This window comes from Leuresthes tenuis, unplaced genomic scaffold (genome assembly GCF_036924035.1).
Source record: "Leuresthes tenuis unplaced genomic scaffold, fLeuTen1.0.hap1 SCAF_15, whole genome shotgun sequence".
NCBI lineage: Eukaryota > Metazoa > Chordata > Actinopteri > Atheriniformes > Atherinopsidae > Leuresthes > Leuresthes tenuis.
Genome location: NW_027325369.1, coordinates 14,226,897 through 14,245,343, shown reverse-complemented (window position 1 = coordinate 14,245,343; position 18,447 = coordinate 14,226,897). Strand labels below are relative to the sequence as shown.

The window sequence follows — 18,447 nt, the reverse complement described above, 5'->3', positions numbered from 1 at the left end:
TAGTCAACCAAATAGTGACTTACAAACTCAGAAATGGTTGACTGATTTCACTACAAGTGAGCGTTCCATGCTTTTTTTTTTTTCGTTAAACATGTCTTCATTAGATTTTTTACATTTAACACAGTTAACTCAAATACGAGCAATAACAACAATCACACAGCAAAGCAATTCAACTTCCCCATTCGAACAGGCAGCATATAACATTGAACACTTACTGATTTATCCCCACAGTACATCAAATAATCACTTCACATCACATTACACGGAAAGCTTCATATTTACAGAGCTTCTTCAATATCACCATGTTTAACAAAATTTAAGAATCTTTTCCGAATGTCTTTAAATTCAGAGGTTTTTCCTGATGATAATATATGTGAGTCTTTCTAAAGCCAGACTTGATGTTAGATTTCTCAGCCAAAGGCAGAGGGTAGGACCATTAACATTTTTCCAACACAGGGCAAATGAACGTCTAGCCTGTAGTAGACACAAATCCACCATCTTTTTTTCGTTATTGGCCAGAGAGCAATTGGTGGGATAGACACCCAGAACACACAATCTGGGATTTAGAGGAATCAACGTAGAGGTAATTTGTGAGATATACTGTGTCACTAATCTACAAAGTTCTGGAATTTTTTTCACATCTCCATAAGCAATGGTATAGAGTACCTTTATAATTCACTGCACTTATAACAAAGATCAGGGATATAAATATATTTATCAAATATATTTAATTTTACTGGGGTAGAGCATAATCTCATTATCCACTTGTATTGTATCAGGCACAGTCTGGTGTTAATGGACTGTGATTGGACCTTCGAGTAATTGTACCCCATTCCTCCAGTGATATATTTCCTCATTTAAGTCTTGTCTCTTTCTCTCTGTATTATCTTTGTTGTTATTTACCAAAATTTTGTATAACTGAGCAACCCGGTCCTTACTGAAACAGTTCTGTGTGGAGAATGAGTCCAGTGTGGACAGTGGAGGTTGCCGAAATGAATGTTTGAGGTGAGTCAGAATAAAACTTCTAAGTTGCAAATATTTAAAGAAATGCTTTTTCGGGATGTCGAACTTCTCTTTTAGAAAGTCAAACGACATAAAGGTATTGTCTTTATACAGGTCTAAAAGCTTATTTAACCAACTCTTAAATCCCAAATCTTTCTTGGTTGGGCTGAAATGTTCATTGCCCCAAATCGGTAAAAAACAAGACAATACTGGAAAGTCTTCTAGATATTATATACCTTATGCTAGACCACAATAGTATTTTTCACAAAGGGATTGTTTTTTTTTTTTTTTCAAAAAAAGTTTTTTTTGGGGCAGAGTACAAAAAACTATGAAGTGTCAATTCACTAGAGGACAACAATTCGATTTATAACCAGGGCAAATCTATTCCTTTAGAAAACCAAAACATGGTGGCTCTCATCTGAGCAGCCCAATAATACCACTGGAAATTAGGCAGTTGTAATCCACCCCTGTCATATGACAAATATAGAAGAGATAATCTGAGTCTTGGTTTTCTATTATTCCAGATAAAATTCATAAACAGCGTTCTTATTTTTGGAAAGAATGAGGGTGGAGGTGCCAATGGGATCGATTGGTACAAATATAAAAACTTAGGCAAAATCGTCATTTTGATTACACTTATTCTACCTATCAAAGAGAGAGGTAGAGCCATCCATCGTTTACTGTCTTCAGAGACTGAAGATAACAAGGGCTCGTAATTTGTTGAACTAATGTCACTTATCTTTGGGCTTTTGATGCTTGAAACTTATTAGTTCTACTCTACATGGATGAAGCCATTTGGAAAGTTTACTCTACAATTACTGTAGTAGACATAATCTGCAGATTTGTTTATTTACTGTGCCTGTTAGCGTAGCTAGCTTTTTCTCCCTGTCCACCATTTCAGAATGCATATAAAAACAAAAAGATTATTTTCTAATCATATTCTTTCATCTTGTGGCAAGTCAGACTAGAAGAGATTCTCTGCCAGAGGTGGTTAAAAAAAGAAAAAAAAAGGGCTTTTTCTAAAGCTTTAATGGTTGCACAATGGGGGTTGCATTTCACTTATTTTATGAGTGGTGGAGAGAGAGCTCAGGGATCTGTGGTCTTATTGGTTAGATGTGTGCAAGCTTATGTGCTTGTGTGTGTTGGGGAAATTTGGCTCGTTAAATGTGAGAATCTCAATGCTCATTGTTTCCAGGTCAAGATATCCTTAACACCCACTTAGTTTGATTTCAGGAGAAGGTGGATATCACATCCAGACAATGTTTGGAGATGTTTGGAGAAATAAGAAATAAATAAATAGAAAAAAGAGGAAAAAGAAAGCATTTTTTCTTATTTTTCTCCTCTTCAGAAATAAGAAAGGAAAAAAAAAAGAACCTCTGAGTGGTTGTTACAATTAAATTTTTCTGTTGTCTGCCGCTTTGGCCTAGTTTTGGTTATTGTTATTTTGGGTTCTCCATGTTCCTCAGCAGATCCAGTAATAGCTCTAGTTGCATGTTGGTGTGTTCGATCTACAGGTTTTTTTTTTGGTTTGGGGCATTGGGGGTCTCAAGCTCAGCCGTTATTGGTCTAACAAGAGAGGAGCTGTTTTCTCTCAAGAGATAATGCCCAAGTCCCGTCATCCTGGCTTATACTGTAGCAGCTTATTGCTGTCAAACATAGCTGTTGGACAATGACTGAAAATAATTTTTACTGTTTGTTTTAACCTCCTTAATTTGCTAGATGGGATGGTCCCACATCACGACAATTCAGATAGTATTTGGTAAACTGGAGGTCACAGAAAGTGTAAGAGCCTCGTCCGAGGATTTGTTGTTTCCAGCTTTGGTGGTAAAAGACAAACCTCACTCATCTAGTTGTCTCTGCTGGTTAACCTGGGCCATGTGTCAAACACTACTTGTGTGAGTAGCTTTATTTGAACAATATTTCAACACAAGCCATGTTCTCTTTTACTGCAGTTAGGAGCTGATGTAAAGCAGTTGTTTTGTCGAAACTGTTGTGAAACTAAGTCTTCGAAGCAGCTGTGATACAGAGCAGAATCTTTGTCAACAGATTACATTAGAGAGTTCAGTATACTTTAGATTATTTGATAATCTTGCCACATGGTCTGACTAATCCCTCCTAATTAGACGGATGTTATTTTGATCTAAAACAGTGCTTTTGCAATTATGGTTATGTGAAAGCTATTTAGGTTCTGCAATTTAATGACTCTGGGGTGACTAATATCCAATTAATTTTAGTCTCAACTGAAAAAAAATCTAAATGGAACTGGATTCCAGGTTATTTTATCCTTTTGAATCATTGGTGTGATTTTAAGCTCCCAGACTGTTCTTGCCATCTTTCATTTCTGAACTGGAGCTTGCCTCCTCAATGTATCCAACAGCCATTCTTGTCAGACATTCAGTGGGTTTACATGATGAGATTAACTCGATTATAGCTGTAGTTGGGTTATGCTCCTTATCTGAGCAAGGGTAATTATCCTTTGTTACATGGCGGTGAATTAATCGAATCACTGGCACAAAGCATGCAATACCACAGTAAATAAGTGGCGCTGTACCCATTTCAACTATTGCTAATAGAGCCACTTCCGGTTGATGTCTTCACCACCACCAACAACAAAACTAAGGCATTTGAGAAAAATGGCGAACGAAGAGCAAGATGAAGCTACATCCATCTACATTTGTGATGAGCATGGTTATGGCACAAACGCGATGCAGAACGGCGCATTCTCCATCGCATTGTTTGTTTCTTTCTGACGGCAACAACAACAGCAGTAATATCGTGTCCTTCAACTTCCGGGTGACGATCGCGGGAAAAAATCTTGAGCATGCGCATCTCCAGGCACTTTAAGTGGGCAATCGGATCGAGTTATCCCGGGGTCTTAATTCGATCACAAGTAACCCGATCCGATTCGATTTCTTGTCCGATTAAGCTTGTTACATGAGCTGAATAACTCAATGTTATTGTAATTTAGCCATTAATCCGATCCGATTGCCCGCATGTAACCGCACTAACTGTTTGCTTTACTGACCTATTTGATTATGTTTAGGGATTAAAAGCTATCTAGGTAAGGTTAACAAAACATCATTACAAAAACTCTTGTAATGTTTACTACATACTGATCTTATAGCAAATATATAGCAAATGGTCCTGACAATTCACCACAGGAGAGCACATTGGCATGAGGAAAACGCACATAAATGTGAAATTTAAATGGCATTTATATGTGGGTGTTTCCTCTCTCAAAAGGAGAGGAAAGCCCTCATTAGGAGGTTGGCCGGTGGCATTGCATCAGTCCTCAGCCTCTTTCAGCTGAGAGCTACGGTTGGTTCAGCCTCTGTTTTTTACTAAGACATCCAAAATACTTGGTTAAAAGTAGGAAAAAAATCATGGTTTAGTTTAAATCTTTCAGAGGTTACCTGCATAACGTAAAATTTGCTTGTTTTGCTCCTCTTTAAACAATCTGATGTCCTTTCTCAGATGAGGATGGATGATAACGAGAAGTTTTCAGGCAACGTGTGCTCTTTTACTTGCTTTGGCCTGACAAAGGACTTTTGTCAATATGCTAATTTTCCTTCCTTCTCCTGTGCTTTGAGGCAATGAAGACTTGTGGCCTTTGTCAGAAACTATGTCAACTCTTTGTCCGCAAAGTCACAATTTTCAGCTATCTTTGCTCAGGCAGCATTCAGAAATGTTTTCAATTGGACTTAAGTTTGAGAGAACTGAACTAAAAGAGTGAAAAAGAACCTGCTGTGATACCATCATGTAACTTTCTAACATTTACTTGCCCCATTTTCAGGTGAAGGATGTGCCCGTAAAAATTAAATGTGAAAGGATTCATGCTAGAGTTTGTGTAAAAAGCTACAGCCAGCATCAGATTAGCTCATTTCAGTTGAGTGGATTTCTATGTATACAATGACCAATGCCAGTATAATCTTATAGACAAGAAACAGAGGGCTCTCTCCAGCAAATCTACATCTGCTGCTGTGGGACCATCGTCCTGTTGATGACCCAGTTTCAGCCAAGCTTTACCTTTCAGACAGATGGTCTCACATTTGACTTCATGGTTGAATCAATGACTGCAAGGTGTCCAGGTCCTGTGGTTGCAAAACAAGCCTGGCTTTGGTTTTGGTTTTCTCCAAACATGCTTCTGACCAAACATCTCCACTCTAGTCTCATCTGTCCAAAGGACATTGTTCCAGAAGTCTTGGGGTTTGTTCAGATGCAGCTTTTGCAAACCTAAGCTATGCTGCCACGTTCTTTTTAGAGAGAAGAGGCTTTCTCCTGCAACCCTTCCAAACAAGCAAACAAGCCGTACTTGTTCAGTATTTTTCTAATTGTACTGTCATGAACTTTGACAGAGTCTGAGATGTAGCACTTAGGTTTTTTAACAGTTTATCTGAGCATTGGACAGTCTGACCTTGGGGTGAACTTGTCAACTGCCTTGAACACTTTCCACTTGTAAATAATCTTTTTCTTTTACTGTGGCTAGATTAGGGATGTAACGATATGGAAAATTTGATATCTCGATTATAATGACCAACTTATCACAGTTAACGGTATTATCGCGGTATTCTTAATTGCTGTATAAATGTCCAAAAACACATACATTGAAATAATTTCATGAAATCTTTTGATTCTCTTATCATACTAAAACCTTTGAAGCCAAACTCTTATAAAAAAGGAAACTTTCACATTAAAGGGGCAAACAACTGGCACAGAATGAATTTATTTTGTAATTTGTACACAAAATTTGTTTACATGATTTTTTCATACATAAGAAGTATGAGTGAGAGGAGTGACTGTGTGAGAAAATGAGTGTATGTTCTGGTATGTGTATGTATGTATGTGTGTGTGTGTGTGTGTGTATGTTGGGTCAACACTGAGCAGTGAATTAAATTAACACAGCGTTTTATTTTATTATTTTACGTACAGACAGCATAACTCACTGTCAGTATAAACTCACGTTTTTAACTCGCTATAATGAATATCACCGTATGTTCTTCCTAATGTTAATGAACATGTTTACATTATTTTACGTCACCTTACATTGTGTCGCTCTGCTCAGTGGAGCTGACGGTAGACTGGCTGCCTTCAGTTTCGTTTCATTTGGAGACACTTAGATCAAAGCTTGGGAGACTTGGATGAGGCTGTTACTACATATCCCGATAATCCACCGCAATAATGAGATTAATTTAAACATAAACGGTAATCTTTATCGCATAAAATTTCACTGCGCTTTACCGTAATCGTTACGGTTACCGTAACCCTTACATTCCTTGTCTAGATATATGAAAGTTTGGAATTGGCTTTATAATCTGTCACAGATTGATGGGCAGCAACATTTGATTCTCTAAGATCATTGCTGATGTCTTTCCTTGTTGGCATTGTGTTGACGCACACCTGAATGCTCCAGACCAGCAAAAACCCCAAACTTCTGCTTTTATAGAGGTGCTCACACTTGCTGAGTATTAATGAATTAATCAAGTGCATTTGATTAGCAGCTACCAGCTGCTACTGACCCTTCTAAAAAGCTGCAAGGGTAGACTTAGTTTTTCACAACCTGTTTCTGCATTTTGGCTTTGTTTTTGTTAAATAAAAAATGACGGTGTAATATGTCATGTGTTAGGTTGAATGTTGTTCCTAATCTGTAATAATTTCCATGCTAGATTTTTGTATTTCAAGGAAAATATGATACACAGCAGTTTTTTTTTGTGATATACGTTTCTTTTCCTTTTTCCTTTTAAGTGTAATTCAATAATTGCATTGAAGCACTTCTAACTAGAAACTGAGAAAGTTTTCCAGGTCTGTTGGAGTCTTCAGTTTCACCTTTAGGGGAGACTGTAGTCTGTGGGTGGGATAGAATGACTCAGAAATGTGGGAGACTTAGTAAAAGGGTTTATTTTTCAACGTACCAGACAATGGCGTCTAAAAATGCGATTTAATGCTTTATTATGACAGTGGAGGTAAAGAGGCTGGAGAGGATGGGTCAGACTGTGTGGTTCTTCAACTGCAGAAGTGGCAGGAAAAAAAATTAGCAAAATGATATAACACAGGTGCATGCTTTTTTCTTTTTTTTTTTCTAACTAGTATAGTATTGTTGTCTCTCACTGAAGCCAAAAAAGACATGCAAGTTAAAAAATGAAACAATAGGCTTTGTTTTCTACCTTGACTGCAGTTACCCACAAAGAAACGCATCCTTTTTTTTAATTTTTAATTTTTAAATTTTTTCTTCTACATTTCATTGCCAAGGTTTAAATCGCATTAACTGTCTGGTTTGTTCTGGACACACTGTTTATGGCAAGGCGAGCAGGATCTGTGTCCCGCTGAATTATTACTCTTCCTTTGTTTGACTTTCCTTTCACCCACTTATACGAAGTTTCTTTTTTTTTTTTTTGTATCAATTTAAGGGAAGTATGAGTATATAACAGGAGTATGAAACAGCCGAAAGAGTTTCTATTTGTTCAGAGTTGGACCCCAAACAGCACTCTCTGATTTTATCTGTCTGATAGTCTCAGACTCGGGAAGAGTCTGATCTCTCTCTGGTTCTTGCAGATGATAAGAACTTTACACATTCAGATAATGGGCTTGGGGTTTGAAGCACTATATCTGCTCAACTAGACCCAAATGGGGCTAGGTGCTCAACACATGGTCCTAAGAGAAAACAGTTAGAAGCTGCAGAATGGCTTAGTTTTCTCATGCAGCCCAAAGCATTGTGGCATTGGACATACTTCAGCCAATAACTCAATTCTGATAGTCTGCATGTATACAGGGACAAAGACAGTGGTCCAGTTAAACTGAAACAGCACCCATAGCTTAGCTTAACCGTGCAAGTGAGTGCACAAAAGACAGGCAGTTCTCTTCTTTAATATGAAGAAAATAAGCTGGCCTGTTCATTTGTAATAGAAACGATTTACTTCAACTCACTAGTTGTAAGATTTTTTTGGTGGTTTTAATGAAACTGCAGAGAGATAAAAATGAATGTTCATGGCTGTCAAAACTGTCAGTGCTGGCAGAAGCAGTTTGGTCTGTGTAAAGTTAAAAAAAACAAAACAAAAAAAAAACTCCTGAATTCCTGTATAGTTTCCATGTAATCAGAAAGAAACAAATAATTGCCACGTGACAAAGAATGTAGAAGTCCCTCAGTAAGAGTGTGCTGTCAGTGTGTCACCACCTGTGTGAGTTGGTCTCACAGATCCAAAGTTGAACTTCTCTTAAAACAAGTATCATTTTACACTTAGATTTAAAAGGTCAAAGGTTAAAAAAGGTCAAGAAAAATCAAGACTGCAGATTCTTTATCTTTCAGATTTCTGTTACCTTAAATGCAAAAGCGATTAAATGACTGTCACTGTTCATCTGTTTAATGAGAACTTTGGATGATTCATTTGTTTATAAGATCCGTTTGTGCACACACACATTCATGACATCAGTGGTTTGGCATTGTTGTATTCTAAACTGTGATTTCTCTTTATATGTTCAGAGCAAATCTGTCTCCAAGCAACAATTGTAATGTTTTTCAAAACTTGGGCATTGTAGTAAAGAACAATGGGAGCAACTACACATGCAATTGCAAATTTCTGTTGTGGATCATTTTACAAATGATAACAGATGGTCTGATAGGAGTTGGCAAGTAAAGGATGGAAAGTGCGCCCCATGCTTCTGCTTATATTTAATTTCCCACCACCTTCTTCCATTAGTATCTTGCTTTTACAAGATATCCTGTGTTAGATTTGACCAGCACTCTGTCCCTGAAAATGCATTTGAAAAAAGTTTTCACATGTAGTATGTTCCAGCTTGACAATTACTTAGATTCATAGATATGCTTCTCTTTTATGAATAAGGTATTTGAACTACTTAATCCTTAAGATGAGAACGCTCAAGCTCAAGCATGATGTGCGTTTTCAAAATTTATTTCAGACTGTTGAAATATTTTGAATGAAATCTGGCTGCTGATCCACTTTTTATAGCAGGATATTGTCCTGATGCTCGATGTACACCTACCCTTTTGCCTTAGCAACTTACAGCTATATCTATTTGGGAAAGGTTTGAGCTTCCCTGGAATCCTTTTGAGCTTAGATATATTTGAGACTGCTAGGAAGCCAAAAACCATTACTGTTGACAGAAAGAAGGCTGTCTTCCCACCAATAGGTCATGTGTTAAGATCTCGACGAAAGGGAAAGGAAAGATTCCCATTGTTCAGTGTGGTTAGGCTCCTTTGAAACTTAATCAAAGTACTTCAGCCAGAGATCACTGAGATAAACCAGCCTCTAGGCTGAGCTTCAGTATAGAGCAGCTCACATCTTTATTTTGGCCTAAACAAAGAGAGGCAGCAGCTCACAAGTGTTTGAGGAATGCAGAAATAATGTGAGCACAATGGACAAATGCTGTTAGGCATAATCTCAGATTGATCTGAGAGCAGACTTTGTTCAAACACAAGGAGACTAGAATGAAAGAAGGATTAAAAAAATATATCCATAATCCTAAAAAGTATCAGTCTTTTGATGTATAACCTGGGAGTTTCATGTGAATTGCAGCCTTATCATATTAACATGTTACTGAATGTGTCATTACAGTGGCTGATTGGAGACCGAGACAGCCACTGCGGGGTCATCTGCTCACGGACGCAGGGCAAGCCGGTGTGTGGTTCGGACGGCCGGAGCTATGAGACGGGCTGTGAACTGCAGAGGGCACGCTGCAAAGATAAGACACTTACACTGGCACACCGCGGCCGGTGTCGAGGTCAGAGCGCAATGCTGGCTAGCAAATCCCAACATACAAACATTTATCAGAATGCACTAAAAGAAACTCAGATCTTGGATTCATGATCTTCACATTATAATTTAACACATTCACAGAAAGTTTAAGCTATCGGTTTTTTTCATAGCAGCAGTTTTCAAGGGTTTATCTTCACAAACAGTAACAACATTTTGACAGATAAATTGATAGAGCTATATAAGTAAATGTCTTGTGAAATGCATCTTTTCTGCAGTCATAATTATACAAATATATATATCATATAATTAATAATCACATTATCTGGCAGAATTTAAAGACTTTATATGCATTGCTAGGTTTTTATGTAGCTTTGTAAATTGTTACAGTTAATCTGTAGTATTAGTTTTTAAAAAAAAATTAATTAAAGGTAATAGAAAATACTTTTTTGTGTTTCAGTTAAAAACTGGGTGAAAAAAGATCAGCTGCCCGTGGCTCCAGCACCTACTTCAGCGTCTGAGGGGAGAGACCTGGAGCTGAAAGGTGAGGACTGGGAAGCCTCAGTTGCTGAGCACAGCTGAATTCAGCCTTTTAAACAGGAACGGGTAATGGGGGTGGTATGCTGTTCTCCAATGGTTATCTCAATGCAAAATCAAAAACTGCCACAACAACCTGCTCATAAGCTTATCTTCCCTTTGACATGTTACAAATGTAAGCTTAGAAAGCAATAAAATACATTTATTTGAGGATCAAAGTGCTTATTTGCGATATTGCAGCTTGGAGCCACAACAACGAAAGGGAAAAGTGGCTGAATGAGAAGATGTCTTTCATTTTCCGCCTCTCTGCAGCCGTGTAAGTTTTAACAGACCAGGATCACACACTTCCTCCATCTCTGGATGCCAGCCCAGCAACAACAGCAGAGATTGATAGGTCTGGAGTCAAGGTTGAAACATGGTATTTTACCCCCTTTTTTCAGCCCCCTTGTTCGTTAGAAAAAAAACCCAAAACAATTCAACCAAATCCATTTTTGTTGCCAGTTTCTTTTCCAGCTTATTCAAAGTGGTTTTGTTTCACAATAACAGTGGTGTGCCAAGGCCGGGTAAGCTGGGCAAAGCTCAAGTAGCTTATGTAGATGCAGCAGGGCTTTTTGTTGTGATAAAAGTGATACTGTATTTAAGCAGGCGGTCCATATATTAATCCTTGCTTACAATAACAGAGCCTGACAAAGATCTGTTGAGCTGAACCTGAGACTCAGATAAAACACAGTGGATACATTTCAGTGTGAGGTACAGTTCTCTGCAAAAGTCTTGAGCCACCAATTATTTCATATTGGCAGGAAAATGTGAGATAGGTGCTGTAGTTTAGTGAAACATGGAAATATAATATGAAGGCAAAAACACAGCCTGAACCCTCTTAGACAAGCTTTCTTCTCATTTCTTTAAATAGTCTTCAGGAATAGTTCTCCAGGCTTCTTGAAGGACATCCCAAAGCTCTTCTTTGGATGTAGGCTGCCTTTTGTTTCCGTTTTCTGTCAAGATGATCCCAGACTGCTTCAATAATGTTGAGGTCTGAGCTCTGGGGAGGATTCATCCCTCCATAAGACCTGTTGCCACTGATTTTCAGTCCACCTCTTGTGTCATTTGGCCCTTTTTCCCCATTTCCCCTCCTTAAGAACAGCTTATTGACAGCCACCCTTCCATGGACACCATTTCTAATGAGGCTTCAGTAAAGTTTCAGCTTCAGTGATGGATCAACTGAAGGTTCAGATATATCTCTCAATTTCTGTCTGGTTTTTGCTGGATTTTTTTTCTTATCCCTATTAGTTGAGGACATTGCTTTCAGATACTGTTCCTCTGCTGTAGAGAGTTTTAGGTATGCCACTTCTTCTTTTTTCCTCCACTTCTCCTCCACTCCTCAGATTTTTATGGACACACTGCACACCGTGCTGAGATACAGGTTTTTTGCTTATCGCTGTCTGGAAATCACCTTGTTGGTGCAAAAATACAGTTTAATGTCTGTGAAGCTGTGTTGGTATAACATTTTCTACTAGATGCAACCAATAAAGGTTAAATGTAAAATTGGTTCTTTGCTAAGTTGTCAGTTGTGTAGACACAGCACTTGTTCATCTCTTAAGGTGAAGCCTTTTTCTTTGCTTTAATAAATCATTGGGCAGTGTTAATAATAATAATAATAATAATAATAATAATAATAATAAAACCCATGACAATGGTCAGATAAAAGGATACGAGTGAAAAAGCAGCCAATGTCCAAAGAAAAACTTTAAAAGACCTTCAGAAATCCTGGAGAACTATTACTGAAGACCACTTTAAAAGATTACAAGAATGTCTGGCTGCTTTGAAGCTGAATGTAAAGAAATGAAGGGTGACTAAAGACTTTTGCATGGTGTTGCCCGGAGGTACAGCAAACACCCACAGTCAACTGCAAACACATATCTTTAGTTGTTAAAAAAAAACCCAGATCTTTTAAGCTGTGAATTTACATAAAAGTAGATACAAATTAACTCAGTATTCAGAATCTCTAAAATAAAGAAAATTTTTTCAGACAGATTAGATGTTCTAATCTAATCTGAATGTTCTGGATTTAGTAAACCTTAAACAGCACAAGCAATAACTTTAAGACACAATTACCACAAAGTTTACTGAACATTTTCTTTTAAGAAGACCAAATATACATACACATAGATTAATGTAACTGTGCTTGTCCTTCTCTGTGAAACAACCACTTTGTTGTAATTCTGTCATTATTTTACTGCAGTGGAGACACTGTGTCTGTCAGGTCCAGAGGCAACTTTTTTAAGCTTTTATTTATCCAGGGAGAATATTTGCCAAAAGCTGAGAACTGCGGCCAGTCTGGTCAGCTCCCTGGTGTGAGTATGTACTCCGGAACAGTTCAATACGAAGCTTGACTCCACAGAAGCTGTGAGTGCAATGAAACAGCGCTCCTTGATGGGGTTTAGACCCTTTAAAGCCACTTCCATCATTGTCTGTTGAGAGCAAGTGTGACTCATGAGCACTATGGCAGCTTATTTTCCATAGACATGCCTCATGCAGTATTAATCACTCCAGAATATGGAATATGGAACACCCTAGTAACAATGTAGTGCACAAAGTTTGAAGTGCTGTTATGTTTATCTTGAACTATTTGCAAAGCAAACAGGTTTTTTTGTTTTGTTGCATTTTGAGTAACTATCTCTTCCATTTGCAACTCTCAAAACGTGAATAAATGGTTTTATATTCCCATACAACTGTCAAAACATACCCTGGAGCAAGGCACTTTTATGACAGACTCTCAAAGACCAACAGTAATAAAATTCACTGGGCATTTCTCACTTGTGAACATTGTGTTATTGACAAAGAACACATGTCTTCACCAGAGGAAAAGGGAAAAAAAATCAGTGTAGCTACAGGTGCAGTATTTAAGACCAGACTGCTGTTGTCAATATGTTACAGATGCAGGTCAGTCGAAGTGTCGTGTGGAGCGGAACCAGGCTCTGGAACAAGCTAGAAGACCTCAGGAGTCCATGTTTATCCCAGAATGCAATGAAGATGGAACGTTTGCCCAGGTGCATATCAGATCATCTGTGGCCGCAGCCTTTCTCCTATATCTTTCACGCCTTATCTTTCTCTTTCCATCTAAACCATCTTTGCATCATCCAAGAGTTTACTTTTTATTCATTGACTAGTATGTGTTGATTTTATTTTACTTTTGGTCTCTTGTACCTCTTTCTGTCTGTGTTGCCTGTGCAGGTCCAGTGCCATACTCTGACAGGTTACTGCTGGTGTGCCACCAGTGACGGCAAGCCAGTGAGTGGCTCCTCTGTGCACAACAGGACACCAGTGTGTTCAGGTACTTGGAGTGGTGGTGGAGGTGTGGGGTGAGAGGTTTTTTTTTTAGTTTTTTTTTTAAAGTTGGACAAGTTTATTTTTGTACAGTAGAGCTCAGATCTGTTTGGCTGTTTCTTGTGAATTTCTTGTTGTAGTGGAGAGGCAGTGAAACAGATTTTTTTGTCCCAGTTGTTACGTTGTTAGGATCTTGCAGCCAAGAGTGCTTAAAAACCAAGCCACTAGAGTTTGGTCAATTAATGTTCAGCCACTTGAGGTGGACTGGAACTCAGAAAACAAATGGAATTTTTTTTACTCGTAGGCCTTTTATCTTTATCATAGTAAAGTTTAAGAATAGATAATTTTTGTGCTCAACATATTTAGGGTCAAACTTAGATTGACTAAGTTATACATGAACTGATATGAAAGCTTATCAGGGGGAATGGCTGTGCTGATAAAGAGAGAACACAGGTATTTGATGACAAAAACTGTCGGTAAACAGTGTGCCATACTATGGCACATGTGTATTACTTGTCATGTGGTGTATAGCAGGTGTAAGGTTGGCGAGAAGGCTAATAGATACATGCAGGGGCCTCCCCGCCCTGTTGCCCTCCCCCCTATACTAAATGCTCTCTGCAGGCCTAAGGAAAAGGAGCAGGGCTGTGCACACTCATCCTGGATGGGAACACTTTATGATAATCACCATAATTTTCAATCCATTAAAGAGAGTCAGGATAGTTCACAAATGTAACAATATCCTTTTCTGTTGGAGGATTAAAGCACACTACAAAGGCATGTAGCAAGTTCTAAGTTTTAGTTCAAGCAAGTCATTGTTTCAGCTTAGCTAAACTTATGTATTTCTCCTTCTGCATCCACCATATAAAGGGGTCTAGTGAAATTCAAATAATAGAGTCCAATCACTCTGAAATTCTTACCTACTCATTTAAATCCAAAATAAACGTATAGTAATTTTTGTGTTTTGTGTCCTTTGGTTTGTTGACGTGAAACCCTGTGGGTTTGAATCCACGTTTTTCAGACTGTCAACAGTACACTGAATTTCTAAGGTTTTGAAAAAACATCTAATTTCCTATCAGGTCTTATAAATTAGATACAACCTCAGATGAACCACCTCAGTTCAACCTCAGATGAACCACAGCACACTGTGTCATTATTTATTCAACAAAAATAAAACCAAAATGCAGAAGAACTTAGTGTGAAAACCAAAGTACTCTTCATGATTGAATATCTTGTAGAAACATGTTTAGCAACAAAAGCCTGAAGTAATCGTTCTCTGTGTGACATTAGTCTCACATTGTTGTGGATTGAGGTTTGTAGCATCTGTTTATACACAGCTCTCTTAAGGTCCCACCAAATTTCAATCAGTTTGAGTTCTGGACTTTGACTGGACCATTGCAACACCTTGATTATTTTCTTTTTCAGACATTCTGTTGTAGATTTGCCACTGTGTTTGGGGTCATTGTTCTTTTACATACTTACAGACTCATTTGCAGCCAAGCTTTAGCTGTTAGGCAAATGGCCTCACATTTAACTTGTGTCAAAAAAAAAAGTTTTGGTATACAGAGGAGTTCATGGTGGACTCGATGACGGCAAGTTGTCCAAGTCCAAATCATCAGCACGTTCACCACTGTCCTTAATAGTTGATATGAGGTGTTTGTGCTGATATGCTGTGTTGGATTTTCACCAAACATCTTTACTTTGGTCTTCACTGTCCAAAGGGCATTGTTCCAGAAGTCTTGTGGTTTGCTCAGATACAACTTAACAAACCAAAGCTGTGCTGCCATGTTCTTTTTAGAGAGATAAGGCTTTCTCCTGCAACCCTTCTAAACAATCCAAACCTCTCCAGTCTTTCTCTAATTGTACTATCATGAACTTTGACATTCAACATGCTGACTGAGGCCTGTAAAGCATTCCATGGTCTGACCTTGGAGTGAGCTTGCTGGCATGTCCACTGCAAAGATACACAAATAGTGAAATTACCCTATAACTCTTCCTAGATTGATGGGCAGAAACAATTACTTCTGTAAGATCATTGCCGATGTCTTTCCTCCTTGGTGTTGTGTGAACCCATACCATGAATGCAGAAAACGGCCAAAACTTCTGATTTTATAGAGGTGCTCAGACTTGCTGATGATCAATTAATCAAGTGCATTTCATTAGCAGCACCTGGCGGCTACTTACCCTCTTAAATCCTATGGAAGCACTAAGGATGGACTTACTGTGATGTGTTGATGTTCATCTTAGGTTAATTTACCTAATTTTAGGGTCTAGTTAGAAACAGATGATTCTTTATATACCGATATGTAAAACCTTAGAGTTGAAAGACGTTGTACTTTGTTTTACACATGACTTTTCTTCATGATAGTAAAGTGATTGCCATTTTTTAAAACCAGTATTAATAATAACATAATATATCCACCACATTATACAATAAAGAAATGATCTTTGCAATGGCAGTACTTCTAAAAATATTTGCTTTTAGAAAGATGCACTGCTACAACACTCACTAAACTGCACCAGATCTCTGTGAAGCTTCTCAGTTGAAATCCTAAAACATAGTTTACTACGCAACACATCCCTACCTGTCTCCTTTCTGTCCTGTATAACATCCAATATCTTCATTGTTTCTTGCAAAGGTATGTATGACAGTGGAACTAAAATCTGGGCACAGTAAACCTGATACGGTACACAGCTGCTACAGTTGAACATGCCCACTCACATTCCCTCTTAAATAACCTCTGCTGACATGTTAGATGCTCCTGTACATGATGTATCAAATGTATGTATGAAATCAATCATTTCGCATACATTTGCCGGAAATTTCCGTGAATATATGGGATCTCATGCTGGGATAAATGGATTGTCAGGTAGTAAATTTCCTTCTCGTCGCCCACACTCTCTGTTGTAACTGGTTGCACAATTTAATGTAACTTTTTTTTTTTCAATGCAATCACACATGACACCAACTACCTACATGCACCAAAGAAATAATTTTTCCAAATGTGGACAGATTCATTCAGGCTTGTGTTAGGTTAATAGAGTGTGCCCAGTGTTTCAGTGTGGATATGCTAGAATAAACACATTGATCTCTGTGTGCACCTCTGCAGCAAGACTTCTATGAGTCAGATAATCTCTGGGAGTGTTGCACTCTGTAGCCTGTGTTCACCTGGGTCAATCAGTTAAAAGAGAGCAATGAAAAATTTAATTTACGAGCAGTATAGTAGTTTACTACAAGTATTTCTAAAATGAAAATACACAGTTATGGAGAAAGATCCCTGAAACATAGTGGATGTTGTAGCTGTCAATTCTTTTCTTTGTTCAGATAATGTTTCTTTTTTTTCTATTTACAGGGTCAGTAACTGATAAACCACCCGGGCCACCAAACTCTGGTAGAAAAGGTGAGTTGAGATCTGCTGTATGTTGTGTGTGCATGTGGTGAGTGCCTCTGTTTGTATGAGAGGGGTAAAAAGAGCACAAAAGAGTGCAGAATGTATTTTGGCATAATTTTAGCTCCATTTGACATGTGCAAAGTTCATATTTGCACAATTCAAAAGAACCAGTCTAGGAGCTGTTTTTGTTTGAGCTTGTTTTTTGGCATGTTTGCTTGACAGCTGAGCTTTTTGTAAATGAAGAAATAAAGATACTGCAGCAACACTGGATCCTCTAATGTCTGTTAAATTCAAGTATGGGATCACTGACAAAATTGACTGCAGAATGAATAAAATACCATGCAAAATCTTGACCATTTTAGTTCCAGTTATGCCTTTCTTTCATCCGTACCTTCTGAAATTGTAAGATGTGGCACAATCGTAAAACATTACTGTAGATTTGCCATCTGACAAACTGAAATTTCACAGATAATGTCTCAAAGGACTTTCTTAACATAGAAAACATGGGCGGCCTCTCAAAGCCTTTCCGGTTCAGAGCATATTAGTTGCTTCCCAAAGGGCTGAGGATTTTGCTCATAGTGCAGGTGTTGTGAAGGATCAGGTGTGTGAGGAAGGTAGTTGTTGGCGACAGAGCCATTAATTGCTTGGCTGATTTTATTTGCTCTAAAGGCAACTGGATTTAGCCAACCTAATGTCATAGGACAGTTGAACAAAGAATGAATGCAGTGAGGGCAGTTCTGTCAAGTTGCATTCAGTCTGTGAGTAGGACAACTTAGACAATAGAGAAAGCTGATGCTTACTTTCATGGCTTTTCATCATTATGATTTATGGCGCACAGTGCAGACCTAGATCAAACAGTAAATAAGAAACACAGCAGGTTATTAGTAGCACTAACAGAGGAGAATTTCAACATGAAATTACAAAACAATATATGTATATCTTGATATGGCTACAAAAAATTGTGCTAATTTCTATGTTCATACTTCTCTGTGACCAACACGGTAATTATTGCTTTTTTTTTTCACAGTTTGATCAAATCAGGTCATTTTAACCCTAAAATGTATTCAATAATCTGACATGTGATCTGATTCAAGGATTCAACTGTACTGTCTGTTGAATGACCTCCAATCAGTTTTTCTGTTGTTTGCTTTTGATCGAATTATTTCTCAAGGAATGTTCCAGATGCTACAAAACTGCACATGGGTGAGTATTCTAGGCAGCTCAATTCACAGCATTAGATAACATCCATCACCACTTGGACATTGACTCTTTCAGCTTGTCAGAATATTTCTTAACTCGCATATTAATGTAACATTTGACTGGAAATATGACTGTTTTTGAATAACAGCAAAAGTAAGCTTTGCAACAAAGTATGAATTGTAGTTTTACCATTCACTGCAGAGACAAAAAGTCTCATATGCAGGAAAAAAAGAACAAATCACTTGATGTCATGATATTACAGCTGTAGAAAGATGTAAAGTCTCACTCTG

General features: G+C 38.0%; 1 protein-coding gene across 3 annotated transcripts in view; it reads left to right on the top strand.

Moving 5' to 3' along the window:
• smoc1 (SPARC related modular calcium binding 1) overlaps positions 1 to 18,447 on the top strand; it is a 62,536-nt gene that overhangs the window by 9,550 nt on the left and 34,539 nt on the right. For all 3 annotated transcript variants that reach the window (XM_072365957.1, XM_072365955.1, XM_072365956.1), the window contains exons 2-6: positions 9,570 to 9,735; positions 10,168 to 10,251; positions 13,179 to 13,291; positions 13,476 to 13,575; positions 16,919 to 16,966. In XM_072365957.1, the coding sequence (XP_072222058.1) occupies positions 9,570 to 9,735; positions 10,168 to 10,251; positions 13,179 to 13,291; positions 13,476 to 13,575; positions 16,919 to 16,966 (511 nt within the window). The remainder of the gene's footprint in view (positions 1 to 9,569; positions 9,736 to 10,167; positions 10,252 to 13,178; positions 13,292 to 13,475; positions 13,576 to 16,918; positions 16,967 to 18,447) is intronic.